The 21,849-nt window shown below is 36.9% G+C and overlaps 2 protein-coding genes across 2 annotated transcripts; one reads left to right on the plus strand and one right to left on the minus strand.

The window, feature by feature from the left end:
• The first annotated feature begins 14,166 nt into the window (after window positions 1-14,166).
• Window positions 14,167-16,299, plus strand: LOC111904429 (uncharacterized mitochondrial protein AtMg00810-like). Its single transcript, XM_023900202.1, has 5 exons — window positions 14,167-14,250; window positions 14,394-14,698; window positions 14,820-15,106; window positions 16,067-16,151; window positions 16,260-16,299. The coding sequence occupies exons 1-5, from the start codon at window positions 14,167-14,169 to the stop codon at window positions 16,297-16,299; spliced, it is 801 nt and encodes a 266-aa protein (XP_023755970.1).
• A 576-nt stretch (window positions 16,300-16,875) lies between these two features.
• On the minus strand, window positions 16,876-18,448 carry LOC111903925 (uncharacterized). Its single transcript, XM_023899692.3, has 4 exons — window positions 18,196-18,448; window positions 17,998-18,106; window positions 17,865-17,911; window positions 16,876-17,391 (listed from the first exon to the last, which is right to left on the minus strand). Exons 1-4 carry the CDS (start codon window positions 18,316-18,318, stop codon window positions 17,233-17,235), a joined length of 438 nt encoding a protein of 145 aa, XP_023755460.1. The 5' UTR covers window positions 18,319-18,448; the 3' UTR covers window positions 16,876-17,232.
• Window positions 18,449-21,849: the final 3,401 nt, after the last annotated feature.

Genomic DNA, 21,849 nt, shown 5'->3' on the forward strand with positions numbered 1-21,849 from the left:
CCCGAATGGGGAAATGATTGATTGCGATCATCAGTTGGTATGTATTCGGACCCCAAGTGGGGGAGAGTTAGTTATTCAGGGAGAGGGTGTTCAGCATTGGCCGGTTCTCTGTTCAGCAGCTAGGGTCAGACTCTATCTTCAGTAGGGTTTTTCTGGGTTTGTGGCTTATGTGATGGATACCCGAGAAAAGGGTAAGACGACTCTAGGTGATGTATCGATTTTTCAAGAGTACCTAAATATGTTCCCGAAGGATTTTCTTGTAGTGCCTCCGGAGAGGCACATGGATTTTCCGATTGACTTGGTTCCGGGTGCGGCTCCGATAGCCAAAGCACCTTATCGGCTAGAACCTTAAGAGATGAATGAGTTGTCTACACAACTACAGGAGCTATTAGACAAGGGATTTATTTGGACAAGTAATTCACCTTGGGGAGCATCGATCTTGTTTGTGAAAAAGAAGGATATATCACATCAGATGTGTATCGACTATCAAGAGCTAAATAAGCTAATGTTGAAGTATCGTTATCTACTCCCGAGGATTAACAATTTATTCGACCAACTCCAGGTTGCATCTTGGTTTTCCAAGACTGATATGTGTTCGGGTTATCATCAAATGAGGGTCAAAGATGAGGATACCCATAAGACACCTTCCAAACTCGTTATGGTCATTATGAGTTCGTGGTGATGCCCTTCGGGCTCACTAATGCTCCAACCGCATTCATGGATCTCATGAATTGTGTATGCAGGCTTATGTTGGATTGGTCTATGATTGTGTTTATTGATGACATTGTGGTCTATTCCAAGACCCATGAGTAGCATGAGCAACATCTGAGGGAGGTATTGGAGACTATGAGGAGGGAGAGGTTGTATGTAAAGTTCTCCAAGTGTGAGTTCTGTTTGCGCGAGGTGCAGTCTCTTGGGTACCTTGTCAACCAGAACGGTATTCTGGTCTATCCGACCAAGGTTGAGGCTGTGATAAGGTGGGAGGTTTCGAGGTCTCCATCTGAGATTCAAAGTTTCCTTGGATTGGTGGGTTACTATTGGAGATTCATTCAGGATTTCTCCAAGATAACGATTCCTTTGACCTGATTAAAGAAGAAGACCGTCACATTTCATTTGGGTCCTGAGCAACAAGCATCTTTTGAGACTCTAAGGTGCAGATTGTGTGAGGTGCTGATTCTGACCCTTCCGGAGGGTGTTAAGGATTTTGTTGTGTATTGTGATGCATCAGTCATAGCTTTGGGTGTGGTGCTGATGCAGAGGGTTCATGTGATCGCTTACGATTCGAGGCAGTTAAAGCCTCATGAGGCGAATTATCCTAGGCATGATTTGGAGTTGGGGGCTATGGTGTTCGCCCTCAAAATTTGGCGACACTACCTCTATGGTGCCCATTGTACTGTCTACACGGATCACAAGATTCTGAGGTATCTGATGGATCATCCGAATCTGGATATGAGGTAGCGTAGATTGTTTGATGTGGTGAAGGATTATGGTTGTGAAATCCTTTATTACCCAGAAAGGCCAACATAGTGGCCGATGCTCTCAGCCGCAAGGCGGTTGCTGCCCCGATCAGGGATGTGTGTGTGAGAGGATGACCGTAGTTACCTCACTCTTAGAGCAGATTCGAGAGGATCAGGTTGATGAAATGAAAGAAGAGCATCAAAAGTGTGAGCTCATAGTGGGTCAGGTGGCTTCCTTTGATTATGATAGACGGGGATTATTGATCCTTCATCGGAGGGTGTGGGTTCCATATTATGGTTGTGCATGTCAGGTTTTGATGGAGGAGGTACACAAGTCGAGATTCTCTATTCATCATGGAGTATCAAAGATGTATAGAGATCTCCACCTTCACTATTGATGGCCATGTATGAAGTGAGACATGCCCTAGTATGTGGAGAGGTGTTTGACTTGAAGTAAAGTCAAGGACGAGCATCAACGACCTCACGAAAAGATAGAGTCGTTGGAAGTTCCCGTTTGGATATAGGAAGAGATTATGATGGATTTTATCACAAAATTTCCTTGGGCGACGCACGAAATGGATTCGATATGAGTCATCATGGATCGATTGACCAAGAGCATGCATTTTATTCCTATCTAGGAGAGTATTTCGGCAGAGAAGCTGGCCGATATCTACATTCAGGAAGTGGTGGCACGACATGGGGTGCCTATTTCTATGGTATCTGATAGGGATGTTCAGTTTACTTACAGCTTCTGGAAGATATTCCACAAGGACTTAGGTACTCGTCTGCACTTCAGCACAACTTTCCACCCGCAGACTGATGGTCAGAGCAAGCGGACTATCCATACATTGGTGGACATGCTGCAAGCATGTGTACTGGATTTTGGCGGTAGTTAGGATACGTATTTTCCTTTGGCGGAATTTTTGTATGACAACAGTTATCACACTAGCATTAATCAACTGTGACACCCAAATTTTTTTTGCAAAAATTTTAAACTTTTAAAACCGATCTTAAATTAAATTAAAACAACTGAAATAGTCATAACATAATCCATCAAACTTAACAATCATATAAAATAAGTGCGGAAGTAATAATAATAATAATATGGTCCCAACAAAAATAACTAGTAGCGGTGTCCTGGTGCTCCATGTCAAGCCTTAGCCTCTTTAATCTTAACACCTGAAAAGTTATAAGGGAAACTGTAAGCACAAAGCTAAGTGAATTCAAACCTACACATTGTACTAACATTCATATTTACTAACCTTAATCCATTTTCCAATTATAATTATATAATAAGGGCAAAGAACGAATCAATGCCTATAATACAAGGAGGACTTGTAGGTTTGAACCGCACCGGGAAGACCTCGTATCATTTGGCCCTAATCACCGCACCTCACGATGAGTATTACTTTGGTGATCTTACGTACCCACCGCACTAGTAAATCCATATCCTTTGGTGGCGTCCCCATATCCATAATTAGTTACATACATTGTACATGTACGAATTAAAAAAATGGTTATATAGCATGCCTTTATAATAAATTCAAATAATCACACACGAGCTAACTAGCAAATGCATACATCAATACAACGGTATGAGAGAACTCACCTTGAGTGAGTAGTAAGGATAGCTAACAATCAAATAATGCTACCAAGCTTGAGCAAACTTCAAAACCTCACCTAAGAAGGACTAAAGGTTAGACATGAGAAGTAATGTAGCTATGAGTTGAGAAAAGAGTAATCACAACAAGGTCTCTAAAACAGACCTACTGTTCAAAACGGTTTTACTCCAAAATCTAAAATAGAAACATAGCTTTAACTAAATTTTATAGGAAACCATGATTGTTTAGGATTCCATAACTATAAAGAACTCATTCTAACGCCAAAGGATGAATTAAATATGAATTTTACAAAAAGGTGTGTCACTGCTGTCTCCAACAGGACAGTCAAGTGATGTTGGCCAATTCTATTGGGTTTTGAGCATTCTAACACTCCTAAGTGTACATGCAACCCTAAATACATTGGATCTATGTTTTCATTATTATACATGCAAATATGAATATTCCAAGGTATTATCCTAACTAGCATACAAAACTAGATTCATATGTAACTAAGCAAGTTAGAAGACATACCTTTTGATGTAGCTTGATTCCATAGAGCTTAAGAGCCTAGTGCCTCAAGTGTGACACCTCAAATGGTTCACACAACATAAAATCCACTTGGAATAACTTAGAGAAAAATGATACACTTCATGAAATCGGCTAGCCCTCACCCTACACACATAGTGTTCTCATGGTGGCCAATTTTGGGAAGAATAAGATGCTTATATAGTGTGTCACAATTAGGGTTACACCATGTAAACCCTAATTGTCATGGCCTTTCATTTCCATGATCCATGGGTACAAAAACACAATGGAGCATCCATGGAGTATCATATGGGTTTTAGCCCAACTTGATAATCCATGGAGCATTAGCCCACTATACAAGTATGGATGATTTACACAATCAACCCATATATTTAATTATTCTCCTTTTGATCACTTAATTAATTCCAAATTAATTCTTGATCAAGACTAATTAAATAATCTTATTAATATATTAGAACTTATAATATATTACCAAACCTTAAGTGTTATTTCTCTCATTTTAGTCTATCCAAATCCATGATGCCATGCAACCCAAATGGACTATGTCGAGTCGGGTCAAGTACATACCAAGTATAGTTATGGACTTAGACACTAATCCAACAAATTCTACCCAACTTGTGAGTAGAATTCGTCCAAACCAAAATTCAGAGATGTAAAGGACATACAAATGAAAGTCTCAAAGTTGGAATTGAATGAAAATCATTACCCAAGCTCCGGATATAAAATTCACATTGTGGACAATCACAGCACTAGTAAGAGCTGGTGATTGCCCACTGATCTGTAGTGTGGATCCATTCTAACCAATTTATAATTGCAAATAACACCCTATCTGATGTAGATCTTAAATTCTAAATATAAGGAACATATGGAAACTTGGAATAACTCTGGATCCTTTTCCAAACCTTAGAAAGGATGAAAACAAAATGACATATCAGAACAGACCTGGATCATACCTAACAGCCAAGATGCCATTCTTTCCCATAGATAAAGTCCTTATCAGTGAGGTTTGCCCCCTTAAGAAAGTTAGCCAACTCAAATTTTGAACTTTGGGCACTGGTTTGAGGTCCGTTTGAGTTCTAAAGCTTAAGATATGATTTTTACAAAATGACTACAGATCTGATGGTAAATAGAATTGTAGCCACCTTGATTCCTTTTTGGCCTATCCATCCTTCTCCCTTTGAAACACATTTTAAGATGTGTTCATCATCCCAATTCAGTCCTCATGATCATGGTGGTACTAAAAAGGGTTAGGGGTCATTAGGATTTCATTTAGCCACAAGAATGCAATAATAATCATCATGAAAATAAACATAAAGCACATAAAATCACCATTCTCCCTTTTAGGGTTTCCATGATCTTTTGCAACATGTAATCACCTAGATCCACCATCCACCATATATGGGGTGAAGATAGGATCTTGAGATGATGTATAACATACAATTATTTGCAAATAACAAAAGAGATACAAATAAAATAAGGAGTAGAAGTGAAGATGAAATCATAAAACTAGAGCAAGGTTATGAATCAAGTTGTAAGAAATGATAATGAGGTTCATACCAATACGAATCAAGGCTGGAAATGAACAAGAATTAAGCTCCAAACAACAGCCCCTTGGCTGCTCTTGATCCCAAAGAGAGAGAGAAGGACGACATGAGGAAGATAGAGAGAGGGTAAGGTTTAGAGTGTTTTTCTTGTGTGTGTTCCAAATGACTCAATTAACACATTAAGTACTATTAACTAGATGGATTTTGCAAATAGGCCAATAGCCCATGGACTTCAATAAAAGGAGTTTACAAGATGATCAAAAGAGTCTAATAACATAAGAAAATCAGACCTTGGTTAAAGAAATTAACCCAAGGTTACAAGAATAATTAAATTAAAATAACTAAACGTACCGAGAAAAACCGGGGCGTTATATCAACCTCCTTTTGAGATGCTTTATGGGCGGAAGTGTAGGATGTCGATATGTTGTGGTGAGGTCGGTCAACGGGTCATCGGGAGTATGGAGGTGGTACTCAAAACGACGTAATTAATTTAGTAGGTTCATGACAGACTTCATATAACACAATGCCGACAAAGGAGCTACGCAGATAGACGCCAGTCAGACTTGGAATTTCAAGTTGGGGATATGGTACTTCTCAAGATGTCACCTTGGAAAGGTGTTATCCAATTCAGGAAACGGAGTAAGCTAGGCCTCATGTATATTGGTCCTTTCATGGTGTTAACCCTGGTAGGCAACGTTGCGTATCGTTTGGATCTGCTCGAGGTGCTCAATCAGATCCATAGCACTTTTCATGTCTCTCAGCTGCAGAAATGTTTGGTTGATAATTTCGTAGTTGTTCCATTAGAGGATATTCAGGTGGATGATCACCTAATTATATTGAGAGACCAATCAAAATTCTTTAGTGGAGGATGAAGACTTACGAAACAAGGTAGTGGATCTTATGAAGGTGCACTAGCAACCCCAAAAGGGTTCTGAGTGGACGTGGGAGCCTTAGGACGAGATGAGCGAGCATTACCCAGAGTTATTGTCAGCAGCAGACTTCGAGGACAAAGTCTAATTCAAGTGGGGGAGAATTATAACACCTGATTCAAGGTATTTTTTTTTCATTTCGAACCTTGGTGTGTAATTAGTTTGCAAATTTGGTACCTAGGGGGTATGATTATAATTTTTTGGAAGGGAGAACGTCGCTAGGCGTACTTCTAGTACGTTGGGCATACGTAGTCAAGGGACAAACCCTAATTTTAGGGTTTGGACCCTATTTAAGTGACCTTATATCCAAGGTTTCCTCCTCACCAGCTTCTTTATACTATTTTGAGTCCCATTTCGAAACTCTAGCCCATTTCAAGAGAGATTTGTCATTTGTGTGTGTGCTTTGATGTGTGTTTGGTGTATCTCCAAGAAGAGGAAGCTTGGTTAAAGAGCATTGATCAACGAGGAGCTTGTAGATCCAAATTTCATTCCTCATTTCCAGCTTCTTAAAGGTATAAAGCTTTGACCTTGCTCATTTTATGCTTTGATCTAGGTCTAGTAGAGTTTTGGTCACTTTTTTTCCAATGAATGAGATTTACTGGGAATTTACCACTCCAGAAGTTATGAGTTGCTCAAATTGATGTTTCTGGGATCCCTAGTTCATAAAGTTATCATCTTGATGGTTGAGGATCAACCATGCATGATTATATGTCCTTTTAGTGAAAGTAGGATACTAAATCTGAGGTTTGAGTCCATTTGAGCCATGATAAGGCATCAAGCTTGGGAATTTATGGATTAAGACGTTCCCCAAGGTCTGGATTTGAAATACAGATGTGTGGTCTTAAGCATTTAGTGCTTAATGGGAAAAATGGCTTACTGTGGGTGTACGCAAGCGTATGCCTCTGAACCCCCGATCTGACTTAGTGACCTAGTACATCTCGCATACTAGTGGTACACTTAGCGTACTCGACCTGGACTTGGACTTTCGATGTTTGGGCCACCATTCGACTTTAGGGTTTTCGACTCTTGTTGGGCCACCAATTTTTTTTGATTTGGGCCATTATTAGGTCGTGGGACTTCATGGATTTGGGCTCATATTTTTTCTTGAGTGTCTTTTAGGATTTAGGCCATTATTGGGCTTTTTGTGTCATTGAATTTGGGCCATGACTATTGGGCCAATTGAGGGAAGGGTAAAGTGGTCTTTTACCCTGGGAGTCGGGATTAGTTGATTAAAAGTCCCAATTATGGTTTATGTCTCAATTATTAATTAGGTTTTTATTTGATTTGTTAGTAAGTGGATTCTCCGGTTCAACAGCCCCAACATCTATTTGATTCTCAGCAGAATGAGGTGAGTTTGCTCACTATACTATATGATACTAGGGATTGTATGTTCTTGTAGTCTTTGTGACTCTTGTTGTATGTGTTATATGCATGTGTTCCTTTTTGCTATATGTATGTGGGGTGAAATAGACCCGGTACAACTTGGTGTTGACATATGAGTTGAAATAGACTTGGGGGTGAAATAGACCTGGTACAACCTTGGGCTGATATATGAGTTGAAATAGACTCTAGGGTGAAAAAGACCCGGGGGTGAAATAGACCCAATACAGTCTTGAGCTGATGTATATGTATGATATGTAGTATTTGAAGGGTTTTTAGAATTCTAACACTCCTATGGTGTACATGCAACCCTAGATGCTTTGGATCTATGTTTTCTCTAATATACATGCAAACTTTTATTTTTCCAAAGCATCATCCTAACTAGCATACAATGGAGTATCTTTACTACAAAATTCTAGTTGGATGACATACCTTTTGTTGTACTTGGAAACCTTGGACTTTTAAGAAGTTAGTGCCCCAAGTGTTGCACCTCAAATAGAATCACACAACACCACGAACAATGGAGAAACTTGAGAGGAGGTTACTTGCACCAAAATCGGCCAACCCTATAGTATCCCACTTAAGTGCCATTTTGGTAGCCATGAGGCTTCTTATATAGTGTGGCAAGATTAGGGTTACACCATGTAAGCCTTAATGGCCATGACCTTCCATATTCCTTAGGATCCATGGGTTTAAACCTCCATGGATCATCCATGGGTTTAGCCCAACCTATGGAATCATGGATCATTGGCCACACCATAAGAATGAATGATTTAACAATCAACCCCTTATATTTAATTAGTCTCTTTTGATCACAAAATTAATTCCAAATTAATTCTTGATCAATACCAATTAAATAATACGATTTCATATTGATATATTAGAACTTATAATATATTAACAAATCATAAATAACCTCTTCTCAAAACATAAAGTTTGACCCTTGGTCAAAACATAAACGTTCAACGAAAGTCAAATTAAACAAGTCATTTCATGGCTGAGTACGCCCAACGTACTTGGCTCATTTCACATGAAGTACTCACCATCCAGAATCAGGACGCCATACGAGTACATGCAGCATACTCGAAGGTACGCCCGACGTACACGGCCAAAAAGCACTTTTCTATTAAGTGGTTAATCTCTTAAGTCCTTTCATCCAACACTTAGTTTTAGTCCCACAACATCATTCTAAGTCATAAAGTTTCCACCTTTATGACTTTCCATGTCTAGAAATGGTCCAAAAGCTAAAACCTTGACTTATTAATCCATTAAGACATCATGAAACTTTCATGGAAGGTATAAACGAATCAAGATCACATTTTTATGGATCCTAAAAGCTCCATAATAGATAAAGTTTCCAACTTTATCAATTAGAATGGTCCAAACCACCGAGATATATCCTTTAAGCATAAAAGGTACCAAAAGTGCATATTTTTCAACTTAATCCATTAAGTCCAAGTCTCCAACCTTCAGATTTGAATCACAATGATGTTTAGATGGATAAAGTTTCCAAATTTATCTATAATAAGGTCACAAAATTTCAAGCTCTAAACTTTATGTAATGAAATGAACAAAAGCTCATAATATCCAAAACTAGCTAGATCTAACAAATGCATCATCAAGATTCCAACTTTATACCTCTAAAAGATAAATCAAGGTGAACAAAGTCCAAATCTACAAGCTCTAATGCAACCAACACTTCTCCAAGAAGTTCCTTCTTCTCCAAGGTGCACCATGCATACTCCAAAGCACTCAAAAGCACCTTGTATTAGCTCACAAGGATCAACTAGGGTTAGGGTTTCATGGAAAGGGTGTTGGAGAGGTGGAGGTTGAGAATGGAATAGTTTTGGGGGAGTTAAGGAGCTTAAATAGGGATCAAGCTATGAAAATAGGGCTTAGGTACTGATTGTGTATGCCCCATGTACTCCTGGTACACCCAACATACTCAGGATGCGTTATTACGCCCAACACACTCCCCACTATACGCCAAACGTACACAACATAACCCAAAACCGTCCAAACTTCAAACGGTCATAACTTCTTCATTTCAAGTCTAATTTCGACGATCTTTATATCCACGGAAAGGTATTAAGGAGCTCTACAACCCTATCTAACTACTTTTGACTTAAAACACATCAAAGTAAAATCCATAATTCATAAAAGAAATTTGAAACACTAGTTTCCCATTTACCCTTTGACTCTAGAGCACAAACCGAACTCTTGGATCACACAATCTACAATACCCACATTATGAAATGACCCGAATTATGAAATAACCCAAAACAGGGTGTTACATCATCCTTATTTTCATTATTCCTTGGTTCACCAGTTTTTATTGTGCATCCTTGTGATACATCAATGCTAGTATAAGGCATTGGTTCTGTTGTTACACCTTTTATTTCTATCACTTATATCTATTATATTCCTACTCTTTCCTTGAACCTTCCTTGTTCAATCAGCTTTGTAAATCTAATTATTGGGTCTTCTTTTCTAATCTCCTCTTTTGTGTGCAGGAACACAGTTTTTAGAGGGTTATTAGGATCATACATAGATCTAGGAAATTTTACGTTTTGGAGAAGCTCCAAGTTTCTGATGTTGTTGCCTATAGTGTTGAGTTGTTATATTTTTTGGTTTACTTCATTTGTTGTCTGATCTTTATTTTCAGCACTCTCACTTAGGACACGTGTTAGCTTCGTGTTTATAGATTTTAGACTCTAAGTATCTTGTGCATTATGATGTGTGGGGTCCATCTCAAGTATCTTCTTTTGGAGGCTCCAATTACTATGTTTTGTTTATGGATGATTACATTCCATGTACATGGGTTTATCTTATGAAGGGTAGGCCCGATTTCTTCTCTATCTATAACAATTTCAAAGCTATTGTTAAAACCTAACACTGTGATGGCATAAAATGCTCCTTATGCGATTTAGGATGACAATATAACTCTAATGATTTTACTAAGTTACTTGTATCTAATAGAGATATGCATCAGTCACCATGTACTGATACCTCTCAACAGAATACCATTACACTTACATTTTATTTATTCTATTTATATAAAAGTGGTAATGTGGAGTGGTGGGTATTTCCTAATGTTAGTGTAGAATGCAGTGGAGATATAATGAAGCTGAAATGGCATTGATTTGATAGTAATAGCCTTATGGAGTACTCTTTATAGCCTCATCTATTGTGATTGATACCAATATGGACATACAAGTTGTGGATTACATACCCGTATATATATATATATATATATATATATATATATATATATATATTGTTGCAACTTAAACAACACATCCCCTCGTTCATATGACATGAAAAATATATACATCTAGAAATTCTAGTAAATTTATGATATTTTTGTTAGTCTATATATTATTAGCCCATATGTTTATGGGCTATTTAGTCTTTAGCCCATTAGGGTTTTGTCTAGTTAGTATTTATCTCCGTTTTATTCTTTGTAGCCTTTATGCTTTTCATTGAGAACCTTGTAATTTCTCTCTATCATAATTATATGGCAATGTTATCATGGTATCATAGGTGAGGTTTGATATGTTGTTAGAAGAGTTTGTAGCAGTTTCGATAGCGGTTTGGTTCAATCTGTTTGATGGTTCTTCGTTGGTAATATTCGTTTGTTTGTCGGTATTTGTTTGCTGTTGCTGTTAATTCGTTGTTGTTTTTGATTGATTTCTTCCGTTTCTTTGTTGTTCCTCTCATTCTCAGATTTCTATACTATTATTGTGGTTATTTATTCATTGCCAACATGACTGGAAAGGATGATTCCCTTCATTCAATCAGTACTTGTCTAGATGGAAAGAATTATATGTATTGGAGTTATGTTATGAAGAACTTCCTTCATGCGAAGAATATGTGGGACTATGTCATTGGGACTAAAGCTAAACCCTTAGTGCCTCAAGCTGAGAATTTTGATTTGTTGGTTGGTGCTTGGGAGACTGATAACTCCAAGGTCATTACTTATAATTATGTTACTCGGTCTATTGGTATGCAATTGGCTAAATATGACACAACAAATGAAGTTTGGAATCACTTGCAGAGACTGTATACTCAGGCAAACTTTGCTAAACATTATCAGTTAGAATATGATATTTGTGCCCTTCAACAAAATGACAAGATCATTTAAGATTTCTATGCTGCTATGTCTGATTTGTGGGATCAATTGGCTCTTACCAAATCTAAAGAGTTAAAATACTTTGATCCTTACATTGCAAGGAGGGAAGAACAATGTTTGGTCCAGTTCTTTATGGCCTTTCGTTTTGATTTTAAAGGCCTACGTGGAATGATTCTTCATCGCTCCTCTTCCCTCAGTGGATTCTGTTGTTCATGAGTTGATTGCTGAGGAGACTCGTATCAAGTCTCATGCGGATAAAGGGTTTAGAGCAACCTCTATTCCTACTTCCACTCCTGTTGTGCTTGGTGTTTCCTCTAATCAGTCTTGAAAAACTTCAAGGGTTGCTTATGATGAGTGTGCATTTTGCAAATAGAAAAACCATTGGAAAGCTCAGTGGCCATTGTTAGTCAACAAGGGTAAATCTAGTCAGTCTTAGTCGAGACAACAAAATAGGCATGGTCAACAGAAGTTTTAGTCACGTTCCTCTGGCACTTCTCTATGGACACCTCGTCCTCCACACTTTGTTGCTACTACACTACTAGTTGACACAGAATCTGTTGGAAACATGTCACCATCTGCATTGGATCCTAAGGTTTTTGAGAGTTTCAGACAATATTTGGCCTTTAATCCCACTACCATGTCTACATCTATGTCTCATTTTGGTCCTACTTCATCCAGTACATAGGTATTCCCCCATCTTTATGGATTTTAGATTCTGGTGCAACCCATCACATGAATCCTCATTTGTCATCATTTACTTATTTCTCTCACGTGTCATCTATTTCTGTTATATATGCTAGTGATACATATATGCTAGTTGAGGGTGTTAGGTCTGTCTCTATTTGTCATATCAGTTTACCTGATGATTATTACACTCCCAAATATTCAAAAAATCTTGTCTCGGTCAGTTAGTTATGTAAGTATGGTAACTGGGTGTTCTTTTCTGATTCTATCTGTGTTATACAGGATCAACACACCCAAAAAGTGATTGGGATTGGCCGTAGGATGGGGAAACTGTATGTATTGGAGGTTCTCAAAGTATCTTTTGTTGCCGCCTCAATCATTGATTTGTCTTCTTTTCGTTTGATTCCTTTGTCATCCGAGTTTTATCTTTGGCATTCTCGTTTGGGACATATGTTTGTGTCACGTTTGAGTTTTCTAGCATCTAGTGGTGTTTTGGTTCATTTGAGCACTTGTGATATTTCTGATTGTAGTGGTTCTAAACTGGAAAAATTCTTTGCGTTGCCTTTCAATAAAAGTATGTCTTCTTCTACTGCTTCTTTTGATATTATTCATTATGATGTGTGGGGTCCTGCACCAGTATCCACAAAGGGTGGGTCAACCTATTATGTATCTTTTATAGATGATTATGCTCGATATACATGGTTTTTTCTTATGAAACACATATCTGATTTCACTGGCATTTACAACAATTTTAGAGGTCTTGTTAAAACTCAACATTCGGCTGTGATTAAGTGCTTCAGGTGTGACTTAGGGGGTGAATATACCTCTAATAATTTTACTCAGTTACTTGCTTCTGATGGTACCATACACCAGTCATCGTGTACTGACACTCCTCAACAAAATGGTGTAGCAGAACAAAAACACCTTCATATTGTTAAGACAACCCACTTATTGCTCCTGTCTGCGCATGTCCCTAGTGCCTTTTGGGGAGAAGCAGTCCTAACTGTTGTTTATGTGATTAATCATATCCCTACTTCATTGGATTCAAGAATGTCTCCTTTTGAGAAGCTATATGGTCACCTACCAGACTACTCTTCCTTACTAGTTTTTGGATGCACTGATTTTATTCTTTGTCATCATTTTGAGAGGAACAAGTTGGGGCCGAAATATGCTATTTGTGTATTTTTAGGGTATGGTGTTGGACAGAAAGGATACCGATGATATGATCCTGTGAGTCAGAAGTTATATGTCTCCATGCATGTAACTTTTTTGGAACATATTTATTTCTACTCGATTCCTACTACAACCCATAATGTAACGAAGTCAGATCTTCTGCATATTGATCCTTTTGTTGAAGAGATAGAGGCTCGAGACCCATCTATGCCACCTGATCCTTCAGCTCATGACACACCCATTTCTTCAGAGAGTTCCTCGACTCCCCCTGTTCATGAGTTTGCTCCTTCGACTGTTGAAATTGAAGATCCACCTCCACCACCACCCTTTAGGAGATCTACTCATCCTATCAAGTTTAACAAGCTGCCATATTTTGCTTACTCTACATACTAAGGACCATTTGCTTCATTTATAGCGAGCATCCATCATCTTTTTGAACCTGAATCGTATAGAGAAGCTGTTTTAGATCCTCTTTAGCAGAATGCTATGGCTAAGGACCTCATTGCTTTTCATCAGACTCATACATGGGATTTGGTTTCCCTTCTTCCTGGGAAACATACGATAGGTTTTCGCCGGGAGTACAAGATAAAAACAAAAGCCGATGGGTCTGTTGAGCGGTACAAGGCCAGACTTGTAGCAAAAGGGTATTCCTAATAATACGGTTTTGACTATGTGGAGACATTTTCCCCAGTTGCAAAGATGAAGATAGTCCGTACTATGATGGCAGTTGCAAGCATTCGACAGTGGAAGATCTTTCAAATAGATGTCAAGAATGCATTTTTGAATAGTGACCTCCATGAAGAGGTTTATATGACTCCTCCCCCAGGAATTCAGCACTAGTCGGGTGAGGTTTGTCGGCTCGTAAAGCTTTGTATGGTCTCAAGCAAGCCCCTCGTGCTTGGTTTGAGAAATTCTCCACAATAATTACTTCTCTTGGATTTATCCAGAGTAATCATGATTCGGCTTTGTATGTTAGATGCTCGAGTGTAGGACGGATTCTTTTGTCCTTATATGTGGATGACATGATTATTACTGGTGATAACCATGGTGGTATTGATTCTTTGAAGCATGATCTAGCTCATCGATTTGTTGTGAAGGATTTGGGCTTGCTGCATTATTTCTTGGGTATTGAGGTAGCTCAGTCTAAGAAAGAGTATCTTCTTTCTCAGACTAAATATATATCCGACTTGTTTACACGAGCGGGCCTCTCTGACAATCAGACTATTGGTACTCCTCTTGAAACCAATGCACGGTATTCGCCTACTAATGGTGTTCCTTTGTCCGATCCAAATCTTTATCACATTGTTGTGGGAAGTTTTGGTTTATCTCATAGTTACTCGTCCATATATTGGTCATGTTGTTCATGTTGTCAGTCATTTTGTTACTGCTCCTACCTCTGTTCATTGGAGAGTTGTACTCCGTATTCTGAGATATCTTCGTGGCACTCAGTTTCAGACCCTTTTGTTTCCCTCGACGTCTTCTCTTGAGTTACGTGTCTATAGTGATGTTGATTGGGATGCCGATCGTTATGATCGTAAATCCACCACCAGATTTTGTTTATTTCTTGGAGAGTCTCTCATTTCATGGAAGAGCAAGAAACAAAACGTTGTCTCTAGATCTTCCACGGAGGCTGAATATCGTGCTATGGCTTTGACTACATGTGAGATTATCTGGTTACGGTGGCTGCTTGCGGATATGGGAGTTCATATTTTTTTTTTCATCTACTCCCTTGCATTGTGATAACAAAAGTGCGATACAAATTGCGAAAAATTTTGTTTTTTCATGAGCGGACGAAGCACATTGAGATTGATTGTCACTTTACCACTCATCACCTACAGCTCAGGACCATATCGCTTCCGTTTGTTTCATCAACCTTGCAGCTTGCGGATATTTTGACGAAGGCTCTATCGACTTCTCGGTTTCGGTTCTTGTTTGACAAACTCTAAATGCTTATTGTTGTGGCATTGTGAGTTTGAGGGGGGATGTTAGCCTATATATTATTAGACCACATGTCTATTGGCCATTTAGTCTTTAGTTTATTAGAGTTTTATCTAGATAGTATTTATATCCGCTTTATTCTTTGTAGCCTTTATGTTTTAAGAACCTTGTAATTTCTCTCTATCGTAAACATATGACAATGTTATCAATTTTATTTACTAATTTATTTAAAATTTTTGAATATGTTTTTAGGAAGTTGATCCGTACACAATAATTTTTTTCCGTACACAACAATTGATGTTTTAAAATGTTGTATTGTACAACTATATAATGCATGAATTGTTGTGTATGGCAAAGCACTATTATTTACGAATCACTTCCCATGTTTTTATAGTTTATTTTTGTAGATTGTTTGATTAGTCAAACCATAAAACTCGGCTCAAATAGCACTTTATTGCTATAATGGAGCCATTATATAAAAAGTGGGGTGCATGATCCTACTTGATGGTGGGTCCATCATAATTTTTAATAGAATTCTTTTTTATGGAATTACATAGTGACACCCAACTTAAAAAGTTGGACACCATTGTTTTTGCTTAAAAAACCTTAACAAGACTTCAAATTTCAGATTTTTTTTTCTTATTTTTCTTATTTTCAATATTTTTATCATTATGGACCCCAGTTAATGTTTGCTCTGGATCCGCCATTGAACCAAGGTTATGTCAATATGGAGATGTCAAGGAGAAATCTGCTGTTTGGATTGAGTGGTGGGATTAAGTGTTTATGTTGTATTTCTAGACCCGAAGAACCCTTGTATAGTTTTATATATTTTCTTGAATAATAATAAAAAATAACCTTTATAATTAATACTATAGGTCAAATCTACAAAGACAACATGCTGTCGGAGTTGAGTAATCTATGGTGACGAAGTCTATAGCAGCAGACTTTTAGCAATTTTTATGAACTTCAGAGGTGACAAAGTCTATAAAGAAGACATGGTGTCACTGAAAACTTAGCGACAGCATTGATACATTCTGACCTTTCTGGTGTTAATTACAAATATGTGAAACTGTTCCATCATCTTGATAGATCCATCGTACTTATAGCTAGCTATAGAAGGCAAGGTGTTTATATAGATTGAGTAATTTGGATCTTTTATCAGCTTAAACTGGAAATCATTTTTCATGACCTAGCTAGTTGAAATTTTCAGAAATGGAAATATACAAATTAACACTTGAATGACCAAAAGAATAATATCTATTCCTGAATCGTATGGAAAAATTTGTAGGTAATTCCATTCTCATGCATGCATATATATCTTGTTTGAAACTATTGTTTCCAGAAAATTGTTCGCAAATGTCCCGATGCTAATTAGTAGCGTTCTAGATGCATGCGGCTTCATATTAAATGAGACAAGCAAGTAAAAACTACCATATACCTGTCTACTTGCTTTAAGTACCAACCAGCATATTAAATACGTGGGCACATATATCAATGGACCACACATCATTTTATGATATTGTAATTGTTTATTAATAGAACATTTTAACACTGCAACATGACATAATTGTAAGTGATGACCATACAATGATCCACTACAATTACTACTTTAGGACAACTTATCATACATAATAGAAACAAAGCATTGCTAGAGTTGATATTATTCCCTCCAAAAGGGTTTTACAACTCCGAATGCATAGTCTTAGAGTACAAGAGAGTGTATATATATGTTGACTAACTATTTTAAATTACTTGTGTATATATCATCAATCTCCCTTAGATTCTCTTACTTGATCAATACCCACATTAGATATTTAAGGAAGAATTGACAAGAGTAGTTCTAGCCTTTTAGGGCTGTAAATTGTGGATTGGTGGTTTGCGATGGGGCTGTGCATAGTCCATGACTCCGACATCTTCAGTAACACTGCTATCCTTGGAATTATTTATTTTTTCCTTCGAATCCTTTTGTTTGGACTCCATTGTCAAACGAGCATGATTCTTCCATCCCTACAAAAAAAAAGCATATATATAAGATCGAAATAAAGAAGATGTGTACGTATATGTTTGAAAAAAAGCCTCGATCATCCATCAAGTATTCGAGTATTTACAAATCGATAACTGGGTAGTATGCGGATCATTAAGTGTTACTTTTTTTAAATTGATGAATCTTTCACGGGAGAGATGAAGTTCGACTAGTTCTTTAATTATGAAATATGATATCGAGATCGAGATCACGAAGATATATGTATTTCAAATTCAAATCTAGTAAAGAAACATGGGATATCGATATGAAACTTTCTGCTTTGGAGTTATAGTAGTTTGAGAAGTAATTTTATATATGGATGGTATGCATGCGTGCAAAATTATTTTTGTTTTTGTTTTTGAGACTCACAAATCTTACACAAATGATACTGAGGGGGGGGGGGGGGGGGGGGGGGGGGGGGGTTAAAATACATGATCACAAAATGTATCATAATTACCTGTGGTTTGGTTCCATCTTGAGAAACTTTTAACTCGATATCATTTCCTGCAAGCAACATATATATACCATGTCAACATAAATAGCTACATTAACAGACGAATTATTTCACAAACACATAAAATGATAATAACCTTTATGCATTTTCAGTTCTTCTGAAGGAAACTCATGCTTGGACTCCTTATCTTCCATATTAGTTTCATTACAGTTTCTTCCTTCGTTTCCAGCCCTTATTTCTGGTGTCTGGATTAAACAAACAAACCAATCATATATCTCAGTCATATTATATTACTTTTGAACATGAAAATTAATTAGTTAGCTAGTGCACAAACCTTGCTAGTAATCAGATGAAGTTCTTTCCCGGGTTCCTTGTGGAAGACTCCAAGATGGCGAGAATCGCATGCATGCATGGAAACACAAAGGTGGATCACGAGATAGTAAACAAGGAAATACATTTTTTTTTCACAAGGGAATATGAATAGCAAATGGTTTATTTATATCGTGGATGTATGATTTCAACTGTTGAATGTTGGTTTACTCCGACTAGAGATGGCCGTTTCAATATGTGGTTGTGACACATTATATTGTTAATTTATATATACAAAAACTGGGGTAGGGGCCTGGGGGGAATTGGGGTAATTGAATGCAGATATTGTAAGAGGAATGGAAGGAAGGGATGTTTAAACTTTAAAGAGAGAACATGGAAGTGTTTGGTGATGAATCTTTAATTAAAGATATTGGCATCCTCTACTGTCCCCTTCTCCTTATCACTTTTTATTAATTACGTGGGACCTCTTTATCGGAGTTGCATAATAGAGTTACGTAGATGCATGCAGATGAATTCAAAGCACCGGAGATATTAGATATACATAGGGTTCAAACTTTAAAATGTGTGGGAGTTCGGATTCGACACAAGTGATCTCTGTGGCTCTGTTAGTAATACACCGAGATGATAAATATATGTTCGATTCATTTACTGTTAGATGATGGAATGAAGCATTTAATTAGTTTTTATTAATTATTTTTGTTTGTCTTGGATCATCTAATTGAGTTTGAGAAGAACCATGTGAAACTTGCATTTGAGGTTTGACAAGATTCATAAATTTGCAAATATAGGTGGGAACCACAAGGAGTGGGTTTCCAGAGACAAAGATGAATGGCTAAACCGCCACTTGCACCACCACTACACGACAGTGACGGGGCCGTGGAATGGTTACCCCACCGCCCAGATCCACCACTCCGTGCCACGTGGCATCTTCCCCATGTTACATTGCTCTCAATCACAAATATGGTAGTCAAGGACGAAGTAACCCTTGATCATCTTCCAAACCTAACACCCCGTATCTCTGTCAGATCATCTTATGTTCAATCATTATATATATCGGTTTTTGTCATAAACAAAATTGGGTTTTATGATCAGATAAAGTTTAACGTTATTATATTTTTTACATTCTTTATAATTAATAGATCTACAAGAGTTATTAATTTTCTTGCTATATACAAAAACAAATAACTTTATTGAAAACCAAAATAAATTCAACTGATCAGTTGCTAAATATAATTTATTTTTATACTTGAGATGAGAATTGACGTAAAACATTTTATGTTTCATTGCCAATCACTATAAGAAATCGAGTATTAGCGGCGACAGACGTCACTAATACACTTCCACGGCCCCATCACCGTCGTGTTGTTGCCTCACTGCAAATGTTTCATATGTACACCGTTATTGCTATTCGTCGCCGCCAATACCCTGTCACTGCTAATACCCATCGTCTCTGCTAAAGTCATGCCGCCCCTAATACATGTCCGTCGTCAATAAAGGCGTCGCCGCTAATTGTATTTTTTTTCTTTAACATTTCACATTAAAATTAGAAAAAACTGAATAAAAAGTATAAAAACTACTACAAAACATTATTTTGCATATCATAGTTCGAAACATTAACCACTTAATAATATATACGGCATCAGATCCAAATAATTAATCCAAACATCTGGCCCGAAATATTCATCTAAACATAGTGCAATATATCCAAAATACTAGTCTAAAATACTAACTCAAAAAAAAAAAAAACATTTCATAAATCATAAAAGTAGTTACCTGTCCTTATCATTCCCCTCGTTTCCTTTGTTTTCATTTCGTAGCAACAACAATCGAAACCACTCTTGCAATGCCACACTACATATCGGATCTTTTAGCATTGTCCGCAACATGTCCAACTAAAGAAACAAAATATATTACCAACATATCATAATTAATAATATTACTTCACAAATTAAGGTAACAATGATTATATCATCCTATTTTTTTCCATTCTAACATTGTACTTTCCAAATATATTTAAACATACACCCTACACAATATGATATACATTATAGCATTGTACTTTTCTTTTATTTTTCCATTATAGCATTGTACTATACTAAACTACCAATTACCAAACTACAAAATACCAACATATCAAACTATAACCAAAGTACATCCTTCACATATTGCATATACACTATAGCATTGTACTTTTTTTCATTTGTCCATTATAGCATTTTACTATACTAAACTAACAATTACCAAACTACAAAATATCAAAATATCAAACTATAACCAGACTACATCCTACATATAATGCATATACATTATAAAATTGTATTTTTTTTCATTATATCATCGTACTATAACTAAACTTATGAAAATATAAGTAAAAATACAAAATATATTACCAACATATCATTAGAGCATTCTACTTTACAAATTAAGTTAGTGTTGTAAAAATCGGCCTAAGCGCTAGGCGGCCTCTTACTGTCTACGATTAATGCTAGCCGGTCGAGTTAGGCGAAGTCGGTCCTGAGTGGCTGTAGGCGGTCGGTCTAGATGGTCTAAGCTGGTAAAAAAATTAGACAGTCAAAATTTTAAAAAAAAAATCTCCGAGTAGTCAAATTTATGATATTGGGTGACTAAATTATGATGATTGATGACTAAAACTGTTAAAAAGATCCTCAATTAGTCTAAAAATTATTATATATGATGATTTAAATAATTAGACGACTGAAAATGCTAATGTTTTATGATTATTTACCTATTTTATTTGGATATAGGTAAAATTTAAATTTTAAAAAATAAATTCTATTACAATTAAGGGTTTCCGCCTAGGCACCGATTACTCCCTTAACCCAGTCGAATGCCCGACCATTGCCTAACGGCTTTGAAAACCTTGAATTAAGATCATGATGATTATAGCATCCAATAGTTTTTCATTTTTCTATTATAGGATTGTACTTTTCAAATACACTTAAACATAAATCCTACACATATTCCAAATACACTTAAGCTAACAATTGCCTATGATTGTAGTGGTGGCTTTGTCAGTCGTTGTTCCTGATCGTACATAGACACAACCGTAGAAGGTTTATGCCCGACGCCTCTAATATGGCCGTGTCGAATAGCCAAAATTCTTTCAAAATAATTTTTTTATATACTCTGATGTTAGACCGCTTGCTTCAGAAGAAGTTTGAGTTTGTTAATTGATCATTTGAAGTAAAGCATTTTGTATTTTCAAAAAATTATTAACATATCGTTGCTCAACTGTAGGACTACATTAGCCTTACGAAATGTTTCGAGTCTAGTGATGTCCTACATAACATTAAAAGTTAAATTAATTATACTTTAAATAAACAGTTAAATATATCACAACATACTTCTTTGAAATAGACGCTGCTATACGAGCACGACACCTCTCTGTTTACAACTTGTTGCTGTCCACAGACTCCTTTGTGTTGTCATCGGATGTTTTACAATTTCGGGCATTTGAAAATGCTCAAGTATGCGCACCCAATTTTCATGTGACATATCCTCACATGGGGTGGGGGGTGGATAATGCCCTTGGGATATATGCAAGCCCTCCGACATTCTAAAAATGAATATGTGCTTTACTTTTCCTTCCTCTGTAATTTTTTTGTAGAGTCACATCAATGCTTCGCAACAACTAAGC

The sequence above is a fragment of the Lactuca sativa genome, chromosome 6 (genome assembly GCF_002870075.4).
Source record: "Lactuca sativa cultivar Salinas chromosome 6, Lsat_Salinas_v11, whole genome shotgun sequence".
NCBI lineage: Eukaryota > Viridiplantae > Streptophyta > Magnoliopsida > Asterales > Asteraceae > Lactuca > Lactuca sativa.